The sequence below is a fragment of the Juglans microcarpa x Juglans regia genome, chromosome 7D (assembly GCF_004785595.1).
Source record: "Juglans microcarpa x Juglans regia isolate MS1-56 chromosome 7D, Jm3101_v1.0, whole genome shotgun sequence".
Lineage (NCBI taxonomy): Eukaryota > Viridiplantae > Streptophyta > Magnoliopsida > Fagales > Juglandaceae > Juglans > Juglans microcarpa x Juglans regia.
In genome coordinates this window covers 3,932,419-3,952,692 of record NC_054606.1, presented here as the reverse complement: position 1 = coordinate 3,952,692, position 20,274 = coordinate 3,932,419, and the positions used below count along the sequence as shown (strand labels likewise).

At 35.1% G+C, this 20,274-nt stretch overlaps 1 protein-coding gene across 1 annotated transcript; it reads right to left on the bottom strand.

Annotated features, from left to right (window-relative positions):
• Positions 1-16: 16 nt before the first annotated feature.
• LOC121238704 (DExH-box ATP-dependent RNA helicase DExH3) lies at positions 17-18,474 on the bottom strand. Its single transcript, XM_041135688.1, has 19 exons — positions 18,075-18,474; positions 16,851-17,005; positions 16,695-16,782; positions 16,370-16,606; positions 15,508-15,603; positions 14,106-14,294; positions 13,822-13,981; positions 13,593-13,723; positions 12,563-12,733; positions 11,249-11,521; positions 9,260-9,454; positions 8,594-8,797; positions 4,337-4,406; positions 4,091-4,239; positions 2,631-2,939; positions 2,482-2,541; positions 969-1,121; positions 766-876; positions 17-634 (listed from the first exon to the last, which is right to left on the bottom strand). Exons 1-19 carry the CDS (start codon positions 18,333-18,335, stop codon positions 167-169), a joined length of 3,480 nt encoding a protein of 1,159 aa, XP_040991622.1. The 5' UTR covers positions 18,336-18,474; the 3' UTR covers positions 17-166.
• Positions 18,475-20,274: the final 1,800 nt, after the last annotated feature.

Here is a 20,274-nt window from a genome sequence, read left to right as displayed (position 1 = left end):
GTATATAGAAGAACTGTTATTAGAAAGCAATAAGGAAGCGCACACTTGCTTCAAGCGATGGATCCACTGGAGCATCAGAATAAATGCTAAAATTAATACCCCCAAAGGATTTGGAATAAATGGTTGAAGGCAACAGCTCAAAAGTATAGAATTTGGAAACAGATCATCAACCGGAGCGGCGCTTTGATCGCCGCCGTTTTCCAAGAAGCTTCAACATATTGTCAGTGACATCAGGAGGGGAGTGATCGTCTTCATCCCGACTGTTGTCAGAGGTATGTGTCAACCAGGCCAATGCCTCTATAGCAGCATCCCTCTCTGCAAGCTGCTTGTTTTTCTTGGGTTTCCCTACAAATTGCATTCCCTTGAACTCTACCAGAGCCCTAAACTCATTTGTCTTAAGGTGCTTCGTTTTGTATTTAGGAGGGGAGTGTCCTGCTCTCATCAGCAGTGTTTGTAGCAAGCTCTTGGGATTCGTTCCATCTTTTGTGAATCTGCTGTCATTAGACTCCCTAGGCTTCTTGCTTTCACGACCAAATACGAATCTCCCTTCACATTGGTCCCCTGACACAAGCTCTTGAACCGCAAGCATGAGGTACTTCCCCTCCTTGTGCATGTCAAGGCCAGGCTCTTCAAGCTGCATCATCGCAAGGGCATTATCACAAAACATACACTCCATTAGCAAAAATTTCCGTACATATTATTATATGAATTAGGTAGGACATTGCAACAAATACAACATGTTGCTGAAGTTAATGGATTTCCTACCTTCTTCTTTACAAGCTTATCAAGTTCTTCCTTGAGCTTTGTGTAGCACTCCGCCAAACTAGGATCCATGAAAAAGTCAACATAACCTTCCAACATTTTCAAATGCCCAGCCTGAAAATGGAAAACTCTGAATAATAAAATCCCAGAATCAAGCTCATTCGACATAACAGAAGGTGCTACAGATATATCAATAGGTGAATCACCTGTACACCATGACTAAGAGCACCACCAAAAAGGATCAGTATTGAATCTGATACCCCAGTGGAATCACGTACGAAAACTGTATTGACTTTTACTTTTTCGCCAAACACTAGCCATGGGTAAGGAATTGTCTGGTAACGGGCATTGACAGAATTCTGAAGCAGAACCATTAAAAATATCAAACAATTGCTTGTTAACAAAAGTACTGATAAGAAAGTCATTATACCCAAAAGTACTGCATTAACAGAGAGCTTAAATAAAAACAAGAATTTATTTTTCATCAAATTGGAGCTCACGTAATCCAGCAATTATTCAATAGAAAACCCATAAATTCTGGACTAATGCATTGAAAATCCAGCAAAGCTTTTAGGGAGAAAGATTGCAAAGAGCGCGGAAGCACGTGCGGGCGCGCACACACACGTATATACACAGGTATGCATGCATTGGGCATATATGTTTCCAAATGGATGTAAGTATACAAAAGATGTAATGAATTGGCATGGCATTCTAGAATTAAGGAATGGGATGCAGGCGAGCCTAACATATGTAGCAAAATAAATATATGGAAGCAAAACAGTGCAGTGCCAAACCAAGACAGTAGTGAGATTAAAGAGAGGAAAAAAAAAAAAAAAAAGCCAATAGTTTGGCATAAAGCAGCAACATCTTACAACATTGACTCTATTAACAGGCACTCCACATATCCAACGTACTTTCCTACTCTCCTTACGTTTTATTGATGTTTGGTCCACTATATTTATATTATGATGGAAATGACCGATGTTTTGACGACCGGGAACATTAGCTGGAGGAGCTTAGATCTTTTCTTTTCCAATTTTGAGAGGATGTATTTCTCAAGATATACTAGCTCATACCATTAATTGAGTCATGTTGGTCAGGAAAAAAAATCTAGACATGTAGTGAAAATGTAGTAACTAAAGTTTAACAATATACTTATATTCTGTGAATATCTACATTTTATGTAACGTGTACATGCAAATTTCAACTTGCAAATTCCAAATTTGTAGAATTTTCCACATTCACAAATTATTCAGGAGCCTTCAAGCATTTGGTTAGGTTCCAGTCGCAGAAATATATAATTATAAACCCAAAGAGAAACTTTATTGCTTATATTTTTGTAATGGAGGCAAAATTAAGCAAAAGAATTGTCATTTTATCACAAACTTTCAAAAATTGAAAATTTCCTGAAGATGCACATGTTCTATATTCAGTAGAGTATACATGGTAATCTCTAATCAAGAACTGATATACATCCACACCTATGTATATTATTGTCCAGTATGTTCTAGAATAGTAAAAACCATGGCAAGGAACTCCATCCTGCAAGTCACCATTTGTTGGCATCAAAACTGGTGTCTAGAAAGGGTCCCTCTAAATTCGATTTGTACCAGTATTTCATTAACATGGATAGAATTTCACCAATAATAGTCGGACCAGATTTTAAGGCACCCAAGCTGATACATTGAACTTCAGCTAAATAAGTTCCACTTCACTTACCGCATAGAGTAAAACCTGGCCATCATCCATTGTCTTGAAAGACATGGATGTCTCTCTGTGCTGCACATAGTGTAAGAAAACGGTGTCAACTATTAAACTAATGAATTTTTATTAAAATTTGGTGGTACATTTCCAACTAGAAACCTTACCACTACAGAGGCTATGCCAGGAAAGAGCCCAGAACATATAATTGCACGAACCAATGACTGGTTGTGACTTAATCTATTATTAATACTTAAATCTGCATCTACCAAGCCAGCATCTCTTAAAATAAAGCTAAACTGCTTCCGAAGCGAATGTATAGCCTGAAGTGTTTGGGCAGAGAGGAAATTCCTCCAGCAATACTCATATGCAGATCCTTCTCTTTCTGCATCTTTCCATCCTTCATAGGCACGAACAAGGGCCATATGATCACTGTAATCCTTTGCAGAAAATCTAGATTTTGCTGTCCCTGCTAGCTGAATCAGAGAGGTATACAGAAAAAAATTAGATGATGTGTTTTCTCCGAAATTTAAATGTGATGCCACAATGGCTACATTTTTTTTTTTTTTTTATATAGGTAAAAGTAAGTTTTATTGAAATAAGGATACCACAATGGCTACTTAAATTTAACTATTCATGAATGTTGACAAAGCTTATTAAATATAGTTCAATTTCATTAGCACTAACATCATCTAACAAAAATGAACAGAGCACCGAAGGATGGTAGAGTGTTATGCTTTCATAGATTAAGAGTGGCATGTAATGCTTGTAGGAACTACCAAAACAGATGAAATAATTCTCTGATCAACCAGGACATATTTTATTTTTTTGTTTTTCCTTGTTGATCAGATAATGATTTTTCAGCTGTTCTGATAGTTCCTACAAGCATTACATGCCATTCTCAATGAAACTTATAGCTTCCCAAAGTGTGGATGATATATGTCAATCCTCCCCAATCATAAACCTTCTCTTTCAGGAGGTTCAAGGACTAAGAATTTTTTCCTTTCTTTCAGAAGGCTCTGATCATAAATGCATTGATCAAGAGTCAAGCAGGGAATTAGAGTTACTTGAGCAGGAAAAGAAGCTCTGACCAATGAGTCAAATTACTTGTAGTTGGAGGTGCGGGGGGTTGCCAACCTCTTGGAAACTTCCACTTTAAAAGCTCACAATATGATAAGAAGACACTTTTTTATTATCACCTTCATTTACATCTGTTCAACAGCTTTCTAGTTTCTAAGGATCTTTCTATAGAGCCTAGACTTCAATTTGACTGCTCGAAAGTATATGAAATTCTTTTATTGGACAAGTAAAGCCTGATTATGTTCAAGTAAATATCCTTTGTCACACTAGGTAACTTCATACTAACTAAAGCATTATGAGCTTCATATTTTTTTTATAAGAAAAAATTTAATTGAATCGAGTAAAGAGGCATAACCCAAGTATACAAGTATATGAAAGCAAATTGTGAGCTTCATAATTATTGCTGGATCAAAGTTGAGTGTTTCTTTTCCCAACATTTATGGAAGGCTTGGTACAAATATCAATAATTTTGTACTTGACATTTATCCATGCTTCCAAGAACACACTTCGATGCACAAAGAGGTAGCATGCTGAATTTTGTACTTACATCCTTTTTGTCTTGGGGCAAAAGGAAAGGATCCCTGACACTAAGCCCTGATACTATAGTAAGAACAGGATCAAAGCAATGAAAGATAGCACCCATGATTAGCATTTTCCCAAGCTTGGGATCCACTGGAAGTGTTGACAGAAACTTTCCTGATTATAGATTAAAAGGAGTGAGGAAAATCGACCACATTAATAACAGTACACAGTTAAGTAACAAAGCTTCTCAGATTAAAGCCAAGAGACTAACCAAGATTTGTCAGATTTTCCTTCTCATCTAGTGCCCCAATCATTTTCAGAAAATCAATGGCATTTTGTACCTGCCATCCCATTGTTGTCAATTTGTCCCATTGACCAAAGATTGAATCACAAAATAAATGGTAAATAGAATTTATACCTTCTAACTATCAGGTATTTTACACTTTGCACCCCAAACTACAAAATTAACACACTGCACCCTCAACTAACAAAAAGTTGCAATATGAACCCTTCACTAAAATCTTACTGTCAAGATTGTGGTGTCAGGTTTTTTCATTCATCTTAACGGCCAGAATTGAACAAGACTGCTATTTTTCATTTTTTTTGTCTTCGGTAGTTTGCACTAAAAGTTCTTTTTTATTGGCACCGGGTGTCCGGAACAACGTCCCGACTAATCCCGAGGGTGCACAGGCCCTCGGCAATGAGTTTCCCGCAAGTGCACCTCGGGTAATTCAAGGGAATTTGAACCTTAGACCTAGGCAGAGCATATTCCCAAGCCTAAGGCCTTTACCACTTGAGCCAACCCCTAGGGTTTATGTAACACTCGGGCTCAAGGCCCAGGTCCAAATGAATCCCAGCCCAGTAGACCCAACATAAACGGCATCGGTGAGTCTCCTTCTTCCCATTTTGATTTCTACCTTCCCTGACGGTTTTCTTTTCCCAGTTTTCTGCTTTCCGAAAACCTCTCCATCACGATTACCATCTCCCCACGTATTCTTCAGTTTATTTTCCTTCTCACATCAAGTTTTTCCCTCTCAACAAGATCGAACTACTCTCAAACTCTCCTCTATGATTTTTCTTCACCATTATTAGGGCTGCAAAATTCGTGACCTCCCAAATAATTTTTGTTACTATCGACTAGTTCACGATGATGAGCCTCTCTTTCTCCCCTCCCAATTCTTTTGTTTTTTTTTTTCCTTACCTCTCTGAAAATTTTGTGAATTTTCCTTGGGTGTTTCCCTGTGCAGTCTGCTTGTGGGTCTCAAGATCCTAGTGTGCCGTCGAGCCTCATATCGAAAGTGCTAACCTTGGTAACAATCTCTCTTCCCACCGTCCCACTTAAGTCACCATTTTTTTTTTTTTACCCTCTATTTATTTTTCACGCAGGCACAATTTCTCATTATCTCTAGCTTTCACGCACACCCTCCCTGTTTTAGTTCACTGCGTACACACTTAGACCACTCAATCCCTCATTGTGCAGATCACTATCTCTTTCATTAGATTTCAGTGAGTTTTGGGCTTAGAATTATGTGGGTTGCTTTGAATCGGGGTTGTGCGAAGTCTTCTGTGACTTTATTAGGTAATGCCTTTCCAAAGCATTTGATGGTTTTGTTCTTTAACTGCAAGTGTAAATCACAAAGTAACACCGCCATTGTGTCACAGGGCATTGACATAATCGTTAGGCAGGATTCTGCTCGCTTCCGTTTTCATCATACTAAACTCACGAATTTAGGTAAGTTAATCTATAGCGATAGTATCGTTTTTATTATATACACACTTGATATTATGATCTATATTTAGTTTTTATGTGAAGACTTTTATGTTTAGTGGTGTAGTGAGTGTGATATTTCTTTGGAATCACTCGGTTGGATTGAATTGGGGATAATATGAAATTGATGTGGTGGATGTGGGGACATATAATTACATAGTTGGTTGGGAATAGCAGTGGCCAAGGATGGAGTGGTGTTTTTGGAGTTAGTTGTCTTTGATTAAATGCATGTTGGTAAGAGGTAAGCTGTACGAGTTGTATTTAGCTGCTGTGTGGAGATTTTAGTGGCTGTGTTGGGGTTTAAATGCTAATGGTTTGAGGAGGAGACTGTTCAGGTTTAATTTTATGATAGACTCTGAGTTAAAAAAGGGTTGTTTTGGATTGTTACTCAATAAATAGTAGCTTACTGGTTTGATTTATTAAATGTTGGGTATATGTTTTGTTTAGGTGGTATTACTGCTAGAGTTCCGACTCAAGACGTAGATAATACACGGAAGTCAGGTAAGCGGAGTTCATATACTAGTTTTGCATAAAAGAAATGAAACGAGGTTGACTTTGAAAAGAAGCATGTTTGTTTTTGAAAAGAAATCTGAAAACGACCTCAGATGTTTTTCTACATATACATAAATTCTATATAAAAGAAAGTATTTTCTGTCATGACTGATGTATAAATGAGCAAATTTTGTGCATTCTGTTTCTGAAACTATGCAAAAAGAGTGAATATGAAAATCTAAAAGTTTTTGCTATGAATAAATGAAGATGTTTTGATTCTGTTTATTTCGAACATGTGAAATGATATGAAGCTATTCAGTATTTTGTTTTGATATGATGTGTCATCTGAAAACCTTGGCATGAAGTTCTGATTCTGTATCTGAATGTGATCTGGTTCTGATGATGTTCCGTTCTGTTTCTGTTAAGGCCCGGCCACGGGTATAATGGTGGTTTATAACCCTACCACGGGGGTAAAACATGTCATACAGCCCAACCATGTGTATAATGGTAGTTTATAACCCTACCCAGGGGGTTTAACATAGTATTTGTCCCGATGTGATGCTATGAATGATATGAATATAATATTTCAGTTCGGATATGCCAAAGGATTTTCTTTTTGGGAACAAGTTCGTTTTTTTGAAAATTTCGCTCTAATGTTTTGTACCAAGTTTTGTTTATGCATTTCAAAAGTAAATATGTTGTTTCTGCATTCTGAACGTAAATGTTATGTTCTGCATACCGAACTTTATAAATGCTCATGTTTACATGCTAGTATATGCTCTCTGCTTGCTGAGTTGTTGATAACTCACCCCTTAATCTTCATAATATTTTTCAAATGACATTGATGGCTCAGCTGAGGATCAGTATTAAAGTTTGTGGACAAGATTAGCTGTGGATAGTTATTGGGTATCTCGTGGTACTAGTGCTGCTGGTGGATTTTATTTATTTAGTAGGTTGTTTTCAATATGTTTAAATGGATTATGGAGACTTATGTCAATTCTATTTTTATTCTAGTTTGTTAACTGAGACATGAAGAGAAGTTGATATTTTATTTAGGTTGTTGTATTGAGAATCTGGTATGTGAGTATGCTGGTTTATTCATTTGAAGTATTTACATTTGTTTTGGAGTTTTTGAAGTATATATTCATGGATTTGGAAATATATTAGTGTTGTTGGAGTTGATAATCAAGTGTCAGGAGTTAACTCCCTGGACCTCCGGGGTCGGGGCATTACAGTTTAGGCCTGGTTTGGATAGCAAAGTCCTCTCAACTCATTTCATCTCACCCAATATCATCTCAATATCCAAACACCACAAACACAAACACTTTTCAACTTCAAATTTTCAACTTTTTCACCTAATCATTACAATTTTCCCAAACTTCCAAACAAAATACAAAAAACAATTCAACTTTTTCAAATCCTAAAACAAAAATTATATTATAATCATATTTTAACTTTATAATATTTTTATTCAGCTTGTTTTCTCTCCTTTCCCAAACCCCCATAAAACATATTAACACAAACCATTTCATTACTATTCACAAATCATCTCATCTCACAAACCAAACCAAACCAAGCCTAGTTTGCACTAAAAGTAAAACACTAACATTTAAAAGGTGCAATAATTTTTGGCTAACGTAGAAAATCACTACCTACTTTTTTCTTTTTGCTAAATGAGAAAGGTAGAAGGAGGCAACCAAAGGCGGCTTCCCAACCTCGATGGGCTTTTAAAGAGCACAAAGCTTCGTGTGTTCATTATACACCAATTCTACCGGTAGTGTCCATGCCACTCTCCCTCTCCGTCAGTATCACTCAATATTAAGTTTCACAATTCCCTCATATGAATTCCAAACCTTATGCCAATGCTATCATAGCATATTAGACGGGGACATGTAAAGGTTCAGTCAAGCCTCTTCAAGTATCATGATAGACCAACATCTTTGGATGGCTAGGGCAAGCAAAACAGGAACAGGTACGCAATCTATCACAAACTCAAAAACCTGGTATGAGGGGTTTATAAATAGTAAAGTCTATGCATGTTGCCCTACAAAGAAGATAAATTATGACAAGATTGATTTGGATCGAGAGAATTCCTGACATTGAAACAGGAATTCAAAAGGTTCCCCAAATGACAATACCAAATTTAAATGACTTAAGAGGAGCTCTCGAGTAGAAATGTATATAAAAAAGCATCATTCAAAATTTATTGATGACATAAAAGGTACTAGTAAAAGAATAGGGGACATTCAAATGAGCAGCATAACTTACAGCCAGTGGCTCTGGTGGCTGAAGAGCAGCTGACAAGAAATTTCCTATACTTCCAACCTGCAAACTTTTAATCTGCAAGCAGAGCGAGTTTAAAGGAGTTCTCAAAAGTTCAGGAAGTTGATATTCGGAGAAAGCTGCATAAACACATTTGGGGTAAAGGTGGTAACATTCGCCTGGCTGCACACGTCCAGCCCTACCTCTTCTCTGCAATCAAACATCAAATGCCATTTTCACATTACATGTACATAAACAGACAAGTAAAGGTATAAATGAAGATTTAACAGATGCAGGAAGTACAGGGGCCAATGAACTTCATAAAAGATGCTACCATGCCGCCGTCTCTTCAAACTAGTCTATCACTTGTAGTGAAAACATTAGCAAGCATGAAATGCTACCAGGTCATACAAGACTACAAGTCCTCAAACACAACCAGACGTAATCCTATGCAAGCAAACACTGCCTCCTACTCATAAAGAGACATGTTCACAAACATGCAACATCAGGTAACACGCATATCCCAAAAGGGGAAAAAAACTTACAAGCAGGCTCTAACCATGGTTAACAGCATGCATTTTAACGTGGTGAACAAAAGGGCAAACCACCCACAATTAGTTCAAATTCTTTCAGAAGCGAATGCTAAATAAGATAGGATATGAAAAGACTTACTTGGCGTGCAGATGCTTGAGATATCCAAGAAGGTAGCAGACAAGGTGTATTATTCAAAGCATCATAAGAAGTCTCTTTTGCTTTTCCACAATCAACCACAAAAACTACATCATTGATTGTAATGCTAGCCTCAGCCATATTAGTAGCAAGAACTATTTTGCGGACATTTGCAGGCGGTTTCTCAAATATAAGTTTCTGAAGAAAACGATGAGAAACAGAGAAACATGAGTTGAAATCAGCCAGAAGGAAGGTAAAATAAAGTTCCAAAGGTACACTTTTTTTTTTTTTTTATCAGTAAACAAAATTTTATTGATCATGAGAATAGGCAAGAGCCCAAGTATAAGGGACATATACAAGAGCATCGCCTATCCGTGCTAGTTTAATGATAGAAGAAATTCTAAAAGTTCATGCCACTAAATTCAATTACAACCCACCAATAAAGTAAAGGATAGAAAAAGAAATTCCTAAGTTCATCCATTGACCGCTCTCAATCTTAGAAGCTTCTTTGTTTCTCTCCCTCCAAATACACCACCATAAACATATTGGGACCATCTTCCATATTGCAGTAATCTGAGAATTGCCCTGAAGGCCTCTCCAAGAAGCTAAGAGATCAGTCACCCATGGCATCACCAAAGCTAGCCCCACCCAAGCAAAGAATTCATTCCACAAGGTCATGGAAATCTCGTAATGAAGTAACAGATGATCAATAGACTCCCATTAAAAAGGTACACTACAAAATATATGTTTTCAGAGCTTGCAATGATATTAAAGTGCAACGAATCCTTGCAAGCAGCAAGCATTAGTCGCCAATTCAGAAGCTTGGAAGTGCTTTTTTTCACTGTTTAAAATCAACATAAATTATGACTAACTGTAGAAGTAACAGCAGGTGAATACTCAAAAACAAGTGAAATGGGTGAATAAATCCTCACAAGTATGCAAGATGCACCACTTCTGAAATATCATCAATACAGAAACATACTACCAAATAGACAAAGCAAGCCACTTTTGCTAATTGATATTATGAGGAATATTTCAGCCACAAACAACCACCACCAAGTATCACTTTCACAATTGGTATAACTAAGTATCATAATCAAATGCATTTGTATACATATCAGGATAATAAAAAGGAAACGTCGGGTAATGGTGTTGGACTAGTGTTGCATGTGTAAAAAAAAGAATGGAGAATTAGTCGACCATCTACTTCTACATTCCGAGGTGGCTAAGACCATGTGGGATGATTTTTTTGCGGGAATTAGATTATCATGGGTCATGCCTCTAAGACCAGTGGATTTCCTTGCAAACTGGTGAGGCCTCCGAGGTAATTTACAAGTGGCAGCAATTTGAAAAATGGTTTCTATATATGTGTTGGTGTATTTGGCGGGAGAAAAATGATAGAAGCTTCAAGGATTGCGAGAGAACAATGGATGAGCTTAAAGTTTTCATTTTTTAAAATTTCGTTCTTATGGGCGGGGGCCATTTTTGTTAACGGACTAAATGTCCATGATTTTCTACTTTCAGTTGTAAACACTAGTTAGGTACTTCTCATGTATACTCATTGTGTAATTGGGCATTGCCCACTTTTATAAATAAAACTTCTTAATTACCTATAATAAAAATAAAAAGGAAATTTCCTCACTATAAACCCCACTTTTATAAATAAAACTTCTTAATTACCTATAATAAAAATAAAAAGGAAATTTCCTCACTATAAACCCCGCAGAATCAGGTTCCGACTTAAACTTCACTCTATCGATGACTTGTAAAAAAAATGAACTTGCATCTTTGTACGTGTATTTAGTGCCAGAAATGGTATGTGTTTGTGTATTGAAAAATCATACACTAAATGATTATCACCCTCTTGTGATAAAATCAATTGAATGAAGCATGGTTCCAAAGGTAAACTTCAAGCAGAATGAAATTTCATGCAACTTCAGGATTTTGTCAAATTACAGATCCTTGTTGGAAGCAAGAGATATGAGAACCAACCTGTTCAGATGTCGCCATTGATCCATGGCATGTTATAAGCAGAATCCTGTTAGGATCTCCTAATAGAGGATGAGCTTTGAGTTGATCTCTTAAACAGCTAATATCCTCCCAACCAGTCATGAATACTAAGACAGCACCTGGCCGTTCCTTCCGACATATATGACATAAAACTGCCTCAATGAGGTTAAATCCCATGCAGTCAGGCATCCAAGATGCTAGAGAATCTCGTACCCTCGAGCTATAATTCTCAAAGTTTGATTCATTAAGAGCATCCTGTGCAAGAATAAAATATTCAGATTCTACAGGCTGCATTAGCCACAGTAAAGTTAGGTCTTCCAAAGCTTTTTTCAATTGAAGCAGATCAACTGCAGTCATTCAGGTTCCCTTAGCAAGTGAAGGAAACTCAAATGACTCCAGTTTATTCCCTTCTCTCATTTCATTTTCCTCCACTTATGCTAACATTATATACAACAACTAAAAGGAGCACATCCAATTTATTTCCTTCACTCATTTCAGTTTCCTCCACTTGTACTAACCATAATATTCAACAACCAAAAGTAGATCATTACAAGCTACTGATCAATTAACTCTATCCATTTTATGAACTGCCACTTGATTTATTCAGGTGCATACTTTTGTCTCAACCAATATGGTAGAAGACATGACAGATAAGAGACTGTTTCAAAAAAACAAATAGCCTGTAGTTGTGCAAGTTATACAGCACAAACAAATCAAAAAATATTTTTTTTAACTGGTGCAAACAAATCAACAAATATAATTTTTTTTTTTTTATAAGTAAATCAACAAATATAATAGCCAATAGTTCCCCTATATGGCTCCCTCCTCTATATAAGCACACTCACACAGACATGACTACATACAAACATACATAAATACACATACAAAGCAAAGTTATATGTTATGCATACAATAAGAAGGTCATTGCACGTCATTTTTACAGTGGAAAGTACCCCAAATATAAGATTGAGAGGGACAATAATTTTTTCTACACAAACTTTAGAGAAAATAAACCTTTCCCATGTTTTCAAGAATAAGATGGTGTGAAAAAATTGGACTTCGGAATTGACCCAAAGAGAGATTTTTTTTTTTTTTTTTTTTTGGACAAGGTATAATAGAAAGATGTTTAAAGATGGTAAAAAAAAATTAAGCATAAAAATGATGATGAATATCCTATAAAAAAATTTCCACAAGACCATTCCAAAACTTTTAGCAAAAAGTTTAATTTCAAGGTACAATTCACAAACTTTTTTAAATGGATAAGGTGAAATCCAAGTTTTTCAGAATAGCATGTACCTCAACTAGAGTAGTAATCTGGTTTTTTCTTTTCCGTGGTGCAAGCTGCCTTTGTGTTTTCCACATTTTTTCTTGGCCATAATCATCAATTTGGTTGAAAGAGGTCAACTTATACCCTGTCATTTCCAGTACATCTTCTAAAAACCGTGCTCTCACTGGATGTGTAAAGCCCTGAATGATACACAACGCATCAGATCATATTGAGAAAAGTTTACATGAATAAATCTCTTATATACTCAGAGAGTACAAGATCAAACCTAATCTCAATTTTTTTATAAGTAAAATAAAAATAAGACCAATTAACAAGAAGAAACAAGATCAATGTCTATATACAAAATGCTGGTAGCTGAAATGTGATTAAATCAGCAGCAAAGAAAAGTTTATTGATCGTTTCTGTTATCAAATTTTAAGTCTGTTTGAGACATGAAAAAGACCAGATTTGAATATTTCTTTTGTCCTTTTATTTTATCTTTACAGCGTTTCAAGTCCGAACCCCATAGCTTGTGGACAGAGCTTAGTCAGCTGTGAATAGATCTGAGATCAAGTTTCTGATAACAGCCTCATGCGAAGTATATTCGGGTACCTACCCACACTTGTAACCTTCTAGATCGAGTTCTATAACAAAATAAACAATTTCAATCAACATATTAAAAGGTCGGATATAATTCTCAGATACAGATAATGGCCTGCATGAGCAGTAACCTTTATCCATATTAAGAATGGCCATTTATCCAAAAGAAAAAATGTAGTCATTTTTTACAAAAAAAAAAAAAAATTAGCAGATAGATGCACAATCAGGCTTTCTGATGCAACTTTTCACATAAACATTTCTCACAAGCTTTTTCGTGGTGAAAAGACACCTAGTGCAATAACAATCATATAGCAAGCTTCGAATCACTTGAAACCACTCCTTCCTTAAGGCCCAAAACAAATAAATAATATAATTACCTGACTTCAGGGTGAATGGCCTAGAAAAATTTGAATACCACAAATCAATGTACAATATGAACAAACTAAAAGTTTGGCTTACAGGAATATGAATTGTTGGTGCTCCTCCAAAATAACCAGAGAACAGTTCAGCATTCAGAGTGGCGCTCATTAAGACCAATCGCAAATCCGGACGGCGTGTAAGAAGATCCTTCAACACAATCAATAGAAAATCTGTATTTAAAAAAAAAAAAAAAAAAAAAAAAGTAAAATCATGCTGGTTGTTTCTTCAGCAAGTCAGATATTTTAAATGGAAGTAATGGGAAATTCACCTTCATTCATGCCTCGCTCATGAATTTCATCAACGAAGACATGGGTTATACCATTCAGGTTGTGATCACTCAGTAGCCGCCGAAGTAAAATACCACTGGTACAAAAAAGCAGATGGGTGTTTTTTCCTTTCATTCCCTCTAATCGAACTTTATAGCCAACCTACCAAAAAATCTCTCTTGTGGTATAGCAGCCAGATGAAAAAAAAAAAAAAATTCCAATTCTAAAAGTATATTTCAAATAATATGTCTGTGTATATGCATGTGTTTTCAGTGTGAGGACTCACAGTTTCACCAAGAGGCTCTCCTCTCTCTGTAGACACCCTTTCCGCAACGGACATGGCAGATATTCTTCGAGGCTGAGTACAGATTATGCTGCAGAATGATCCACGACCAGATTCTATTTCTGATTCTAGTATGTATTGTGGAAGTTGAGTGGTCTTTCCACATCCAGTCTCCCCAGATATTACTATTACCTATCATTTTAACAACTTGTTTAGAGTTTTCATAGACAGGAGAAATGAATAAATAAATTCATGTATAAAAAATTTCATATATTTTCCTTCAATTTTTTTTTTTTTTTTTTTTTTATAAGAAGTAACCCGTCTTACAGTTCATTAATGGATTTTCTGTTCATGAAGCAGTTGATTTGACAGGAATTTAAATATATGATTTCCTGCAAGGTTGCATAAGCATTCCAAATTGCATATCACAAGGAAATAGCATCCATATTGTGGCCCAATATTTAAAATTGAATGCGTGTGTGTATATATATATATATTTTTTAAAAAAAGGCACTGGGCGATATCAGAAGATGCAACTTAAATATGGGAATAAGTAATAAAATAGTCCCCAAGTTTTCACCCTTTTTCAAAAGGTTCATTAGGTTATCAGTCAAAAAACAAGAAAAAAGACACCACCTCACCTTGTTGAGGGTGACTAAGGGGTGGTCCTCACAGGATTGTTCACAGGCCAACCATCGCAGGGTGGCTCTCTGGAGGACACTCTACACGGTGGTTCAAATTTTCTAGCTTTTAAGTTGAGGTAGCAATTTTCTAGTCTTTTAGAGCAGGCGGGTAACAAATTTATGTGTGGCTATCATTTGGTGGCTGGTGCCACATGGCATCGGGTAAATGTAGCAAGGCTGTCGTTTGTGTATTTGATTGAAAATGGACGGAAGAATCTAATTGTTAAATTTTGAGCATGCCCTCAATTCTGTTCTTTCTCATCCACAAAGGCAGGTTCTAGAAGTAATTCTTTCTTGTAAAGAACCCATTTCAGAAAGTGCCGGTCTCCGCAACATTTTTTTTTGACAAAAAATTTAGCTTTTCAAATCTTAGGGAATAAATTGATAAAATTGAAAAGCTAAGGAGGCTTTTTGAAGAAATGTGAAAAATCGGCCGTTTTAGCTATTCACCCTACAATATAAAAAACAAAACTGGAGAAGTCCACAAATGTAGCCATTAGTTTTCCTGAACACCTAATTAAGAATAAAAGTGAGGTCCCAACTTTGTTTCTCTTCTTCTTACTTATCAAAAAAAAAAGTGAGGTCCCAACTTATTTACCATATTTTTATTTAAAAACCCACCACTCACTCAAAATTATTGAGGAAGGACCAAGCAGGAATTCTCACAAAATAAGAAAACACATAAAAAGCTGAATGGGAGACTGTACGTTCCAAGGTCAGACCTGATTCTGTGCTATTGCTTGGAGCAGCCTTTCTTTCTCCATGAATGAGGGTAGAGACCGTCGGAAGCCCAGCATCTTCTTGCCTTCAGGTGATTCCTGTAGATATAAAGGCGACAACTTTAGAATAGAGAACAAAGTAAAAAACAAATCACTGCCACTACTTCCTAGGTGATAACAGAAGATCAAGACAAACAATAAAAATGCAGAGCTATTACACATGGACAGACATCATCACAGTTATATAAAACCAGCACAGGCTCCATTGGAATTCAATGGAATGAAACAAGCACTACTTATATTCCTGGCATCATTTTCACTTCCATTGTGAAAGTCAGAAAGACTGGTCTAAGAGTCTAAACCATCAGAAGTTTTGGTGCTAGCATCTCATTCCCACATGGTTACACTGGCATCATCAAGCCTCGCATAGTTATGTAGAAATTTGCACACTCAGGGTAAAATAAAACTATCTCAATTAACTCATAAGCTGGAATCAGAGAAAGAGAAAAAATCTGGAAACCAATTGAGCCTACTGGTAATGAACAAAACATCATTTTCATACCACTTTTCTAGTTGTTTCAATCCAAAAAAAAAAAAAAAAGTCGCAAAAATCTAAGAACAAAATATATCAGTTAATTTTTTGAAATCGGCTACTTCATTATCAGGAATGTCAATTTAACCTCACTAGGTGGAGATCCACCCCACCCCCACCTTGCACAGGGCTGGAATTCCTCATAAAAAAAATAAATAAAAAAAAAAAAAAAAAAAAAAAGGAAACTGGCCATGAGTTTTCATACCAAGTAGCGGGATGACACCATATAAAAAACCTTTTTTATGGAAAACAACACAGTTTAGCAAGTTATACCTGCCAAGCTCTTTGCATATTGCGCATTCGCAAACTCCTCCTCTGAAGAACCTTTTCCATAACCGACCCATCTAGGAAAGAATCTGAATTCTCATCCAGATTCACATTTTCAACCTGATCATTGGATTTAGCATCATCCAAACCATCGGCAACCTTTCCCGCACTTAACTGGACTCGATCAAGGTGTTCCTGCAGTAAACCCTCAACCCTCCTTTGCAAGCTTAGTGGGACTACGACCTACACAGATTAAGCATCAAAGTCAATGTCTAGATTGATGTCACTACTAGTCGTACTATAGACAAATGCTCTTCAGTTGATTTATTACCTCTCTCTGTGGCCGCTTATCATCCAAATCCGGCCTGTAGTTAGGAAGGGGAACCCTGCTTGCAACTACTACTTTTCCATATATTTCACTGCATGTAAGGAAAACGTGTAAGGCAAATTATATATGGTACAATTTAATGTTTATAGTGCTTCCTACCTGTAGAGCCCCATCCTTTTGGCAAGATTAGAGATCTGCTCATAGTCTCTCCTATCTCTCTTATCTTTTGATACAATCTCTTGTTCCTTTTCACTACGTAATAGCAGACTGAGTTTCCATTTCCACTCATCAATGTTGGCCACTGAAGATGATGCCTACAATCACGACATTGTCTTAGAACAGCAAGTTCCCACAAGATCTTGGATTTAAAAGCGATACAACAATGAAGATTACCCCACCTGAGTAGGTGACTGGGCAATTTGACTATGATCTATGGAAGCAAAAATTTATACAGCACATGCGTAGAAGGCAGGTAGTAAGATTCTCACTTTAAACTCCACAACTCATCTCCTCATACAAATTTTAAATTTTTAGAAACATCTACTATCTATCTCATTGCAAATGAAACATTGTAAAACAAATAGTATTTCAGTTAAAACCATGTAAATGTCTTATTCTTTACTTATAAAAAGAAATCCTAACCAACTTGAAAGTCTATTTTCCAAAGACAAATTCAAAACATTTATATTCCAATTTATAGTTACCTTCGTAACAATTGGAACATACAACTAAGGTTGCCACAAACCTGCTGGGGTAAAGATACCATACCAATCATAATATAAGAGATATTAAAACATCTGATGAGGGAGAAGCAAAAAATTAAAATCCAGAGCGTTATACACAAACCAATTCGCTCACTTCAGCTGCATTATTAATTTTCTAAAGAAAGAAAAGCATTCCATGCATCACTTTTTCATTTTTTTCATCTTTCCAGTGCAAGAGAGAGAAAAAAGAATCCAGAAAATCAAATTCTTTTACCTTTTTTATTCATGTTGCCTTAGTGTCCTCGAGAAACAAAAAAAAAAACAAATAGTACCAAAAACTGAATCAACTTGGCCATTTTCTTCAGCGTCATGTAAGTAGAAACTTTGTCTATCTCACGCCTAAGCCTAGAAGAAGATTAAAAACCAGGAATTCTATATTCCATTTTTCTCCCACTCTATAAATGGAACCAAACGAAAACATTACTCCACTAAAATCCATCAACACTCTTGGTTATCCGCTTAAGCAGTTGAAGTAAAAAACGACACAAATATCAAAGCACTCGCATAAAATCCATTTGAGAAATCAATTCCATTGGAAGAAAATTAATAGTCCGGTTTTTTTTTTTTTTTTTTGGGGGGGGGGGGGGGGGGGGGGGGTAGAGGTTGAAAGAAAACTTACCTTATTGTTCTCGAAATCGCACTCGTACTCGTCATCGGAGAACTGCTCCGCTGCGTACACGCAGAGACCACGCTTCGCAACGGATAATCCTGCATTAGATATGGAAGAAGAAGAAGAAGAAGAAGAAGAAGGGAGGAGTTGGAGGAGACAAAGCAAAGGGCGGTGGAGGCGGCCGTACGAGGTTGAAAGGGAGCTCTGATTGTTGGAGATTGTCTGGGAACATCCGAAAAGGAAACCCACTACTGGCTTCGACTTACGCATTCTAAGGGAAGAGGAATTTGAGGCATGGCGGTTTCTTTAGTTCAGAAGGCAAAAGGAAGAGAAGCTCTTACTTCGACTCCGCGTTGAGTGTAGTGAGAGAGTCGAGGTTTTGTTGCAGCATACGAAGTGGGGCATTCCCTTCTCTCTCTTTTTTTTCTTTTTTTTTTTTTTTCAGTAAGCGCTTGTATCGGCTTTAAAAAAAAATTTAACTGACAAATATTTATTTTCATACTTCATTTCATTTTATCTCATCTAATTATTATAATTATATCTAATTTTTAATACAGAATAAAATAAACAATTCAATTTTTTTTAAATTTTAAAATAAAAATAATATTAAAAAAATATATTCTAACAATATTTTATTTAATTTTTTAATTTTAATCTTAACTCATCTTAACTCATATGTAAAAACAAACAAAGCAGTTGTTTGGGTGATTTGCATTAAAGTACTTTTAATTTTAAATAAATTCAAAATTATGCTTGAGAAAATGTGCTCATTTTGTGCATGTTTGATATTGTGGTAGAAAATATAATTTATAACTTATAGTTTAGGTGCGTGTTTGAATTGCAGTGGGAAATAAAACTTATAGCTTATAACTTGAGTAATAGCTTATACTATTAAAAAGTTATTTATTATTTAGTAATTATATGTTTAAAACACTTTCAAACATATTACATTTATTTGAAAACAAATTAAAAAATTGATTTATGAGATAGAAATGATGAGTATTTGATCTTTTTAAAAATTGTGACCATATTTTTGAAAATTTAAAAGTTGTAATTATCTGGAATTTTTGTGAATATTTTTGTCCATCGACAGTCTTTTTAAAATTCAAATTACGTTTCATATTATTTGGAAAAGCACATTTGAGAAAATAATGTTTTTCTTCAAATGTGTTTTTTTAACTTATTTGAGATTAAAAAGTGTTTTAATATGTAACATTCAAACAAGTTAATTTTTTCCATTAAAGAGCTTTTAAGACTATATAAGCACTTTTTAAGATTCTTACTACAACCTCAAACAGACCCTAAGTAATAAGTTCTATTATTAAAAATTTATTTATTATTTAGTAACTATATGTTTAAAACACTTTAAAACAAGTTACAATTGTTTGGAAACAAATAAAATAAGTGTTTTATAAAGTAGAAACAATGATCATTTGTTTTTTAAAAAATTATGACTATTTCTTTAAAAGTAAAATTATAATTATTTAAAAGTTTTATAGATATTTTTATCTATTAAGGGTCCTTTTAAAATTCGAACTACATTTTAGATTATTCGAAAAAACACTTTTAAAGAAAAGCACATTTTAGCTTTTTTGAAATTAAAAAGTACTTTACAAATAACTTAATTTTTTTATTAAAAAACTTGTAAGGCTATTTAAACACTTTTTAAGACTCATAATGCAATCCCAAACAGACTCGATTTTTCCTCAAACGTGCTTTTCTAGATAATGTGTAAGGTAATTCAAATTTATAAAAATTTGTCAATGGATGAAAATTTTCATATAATTTTTAGATGATTACAAATTTTAAAGTAATAATTTTTAAAAAAATCAAATAATCATTATTTATATTTTATAAATCACATTCTTAATTTATTTCAAAACAAATATAATATGCTTGAAAGTATTTTAAACATATAGTTACAAAATAGTAAATAATTTTTTAACAGCATAACTTATTATTTAAGCTATAAGTGATAAGTTCTAAAGGCCTGTTTGGAATTGTGGTTGGAGTTTTAAAAAGTGTTTAAATATGCTTAAAAGCTCTTTAATCTAAAAATTAGGTTGTTTAAATGTTACATATCAAAACACTTATAATCTTAAATAAGTTAAAAAATATGTTTGAGAAAAAATATCAATTTGTCCTCAAATTTTTTTTTTCGGATAACGCGTAATGTAATTTGAATTGTAAAAAGATTGTTAATGGACGA

What these genes read in the sequence shown, in the direction of transcription:
- LOC121238704 (XM_041135688.1), bottom strand. Translation starts at nt 18,335, where the DNA reads ATGCGTAAGTCGAAGCCAGTAGTGGGTTTCCTTTTCGGATGTTCCCAG. An exon ending in TGCCCCAAGACAAAAAGGAT is followed by an intron (nt 2,940 to 4,090) that starts GTAAGTACAAAA and finishes TCTCTGATTCAG; the next exon opens with CTAGCAGGGACAGCAAAATC. An exon ending in CTCTTAGTCATGGTGTACAG is followed by an intron (nt 877 to 968) that starts GTGATTCACCTA and finishes TTCCATTTTCAG; the next exon opens with GCTGGGCATTTGAAAATGTT.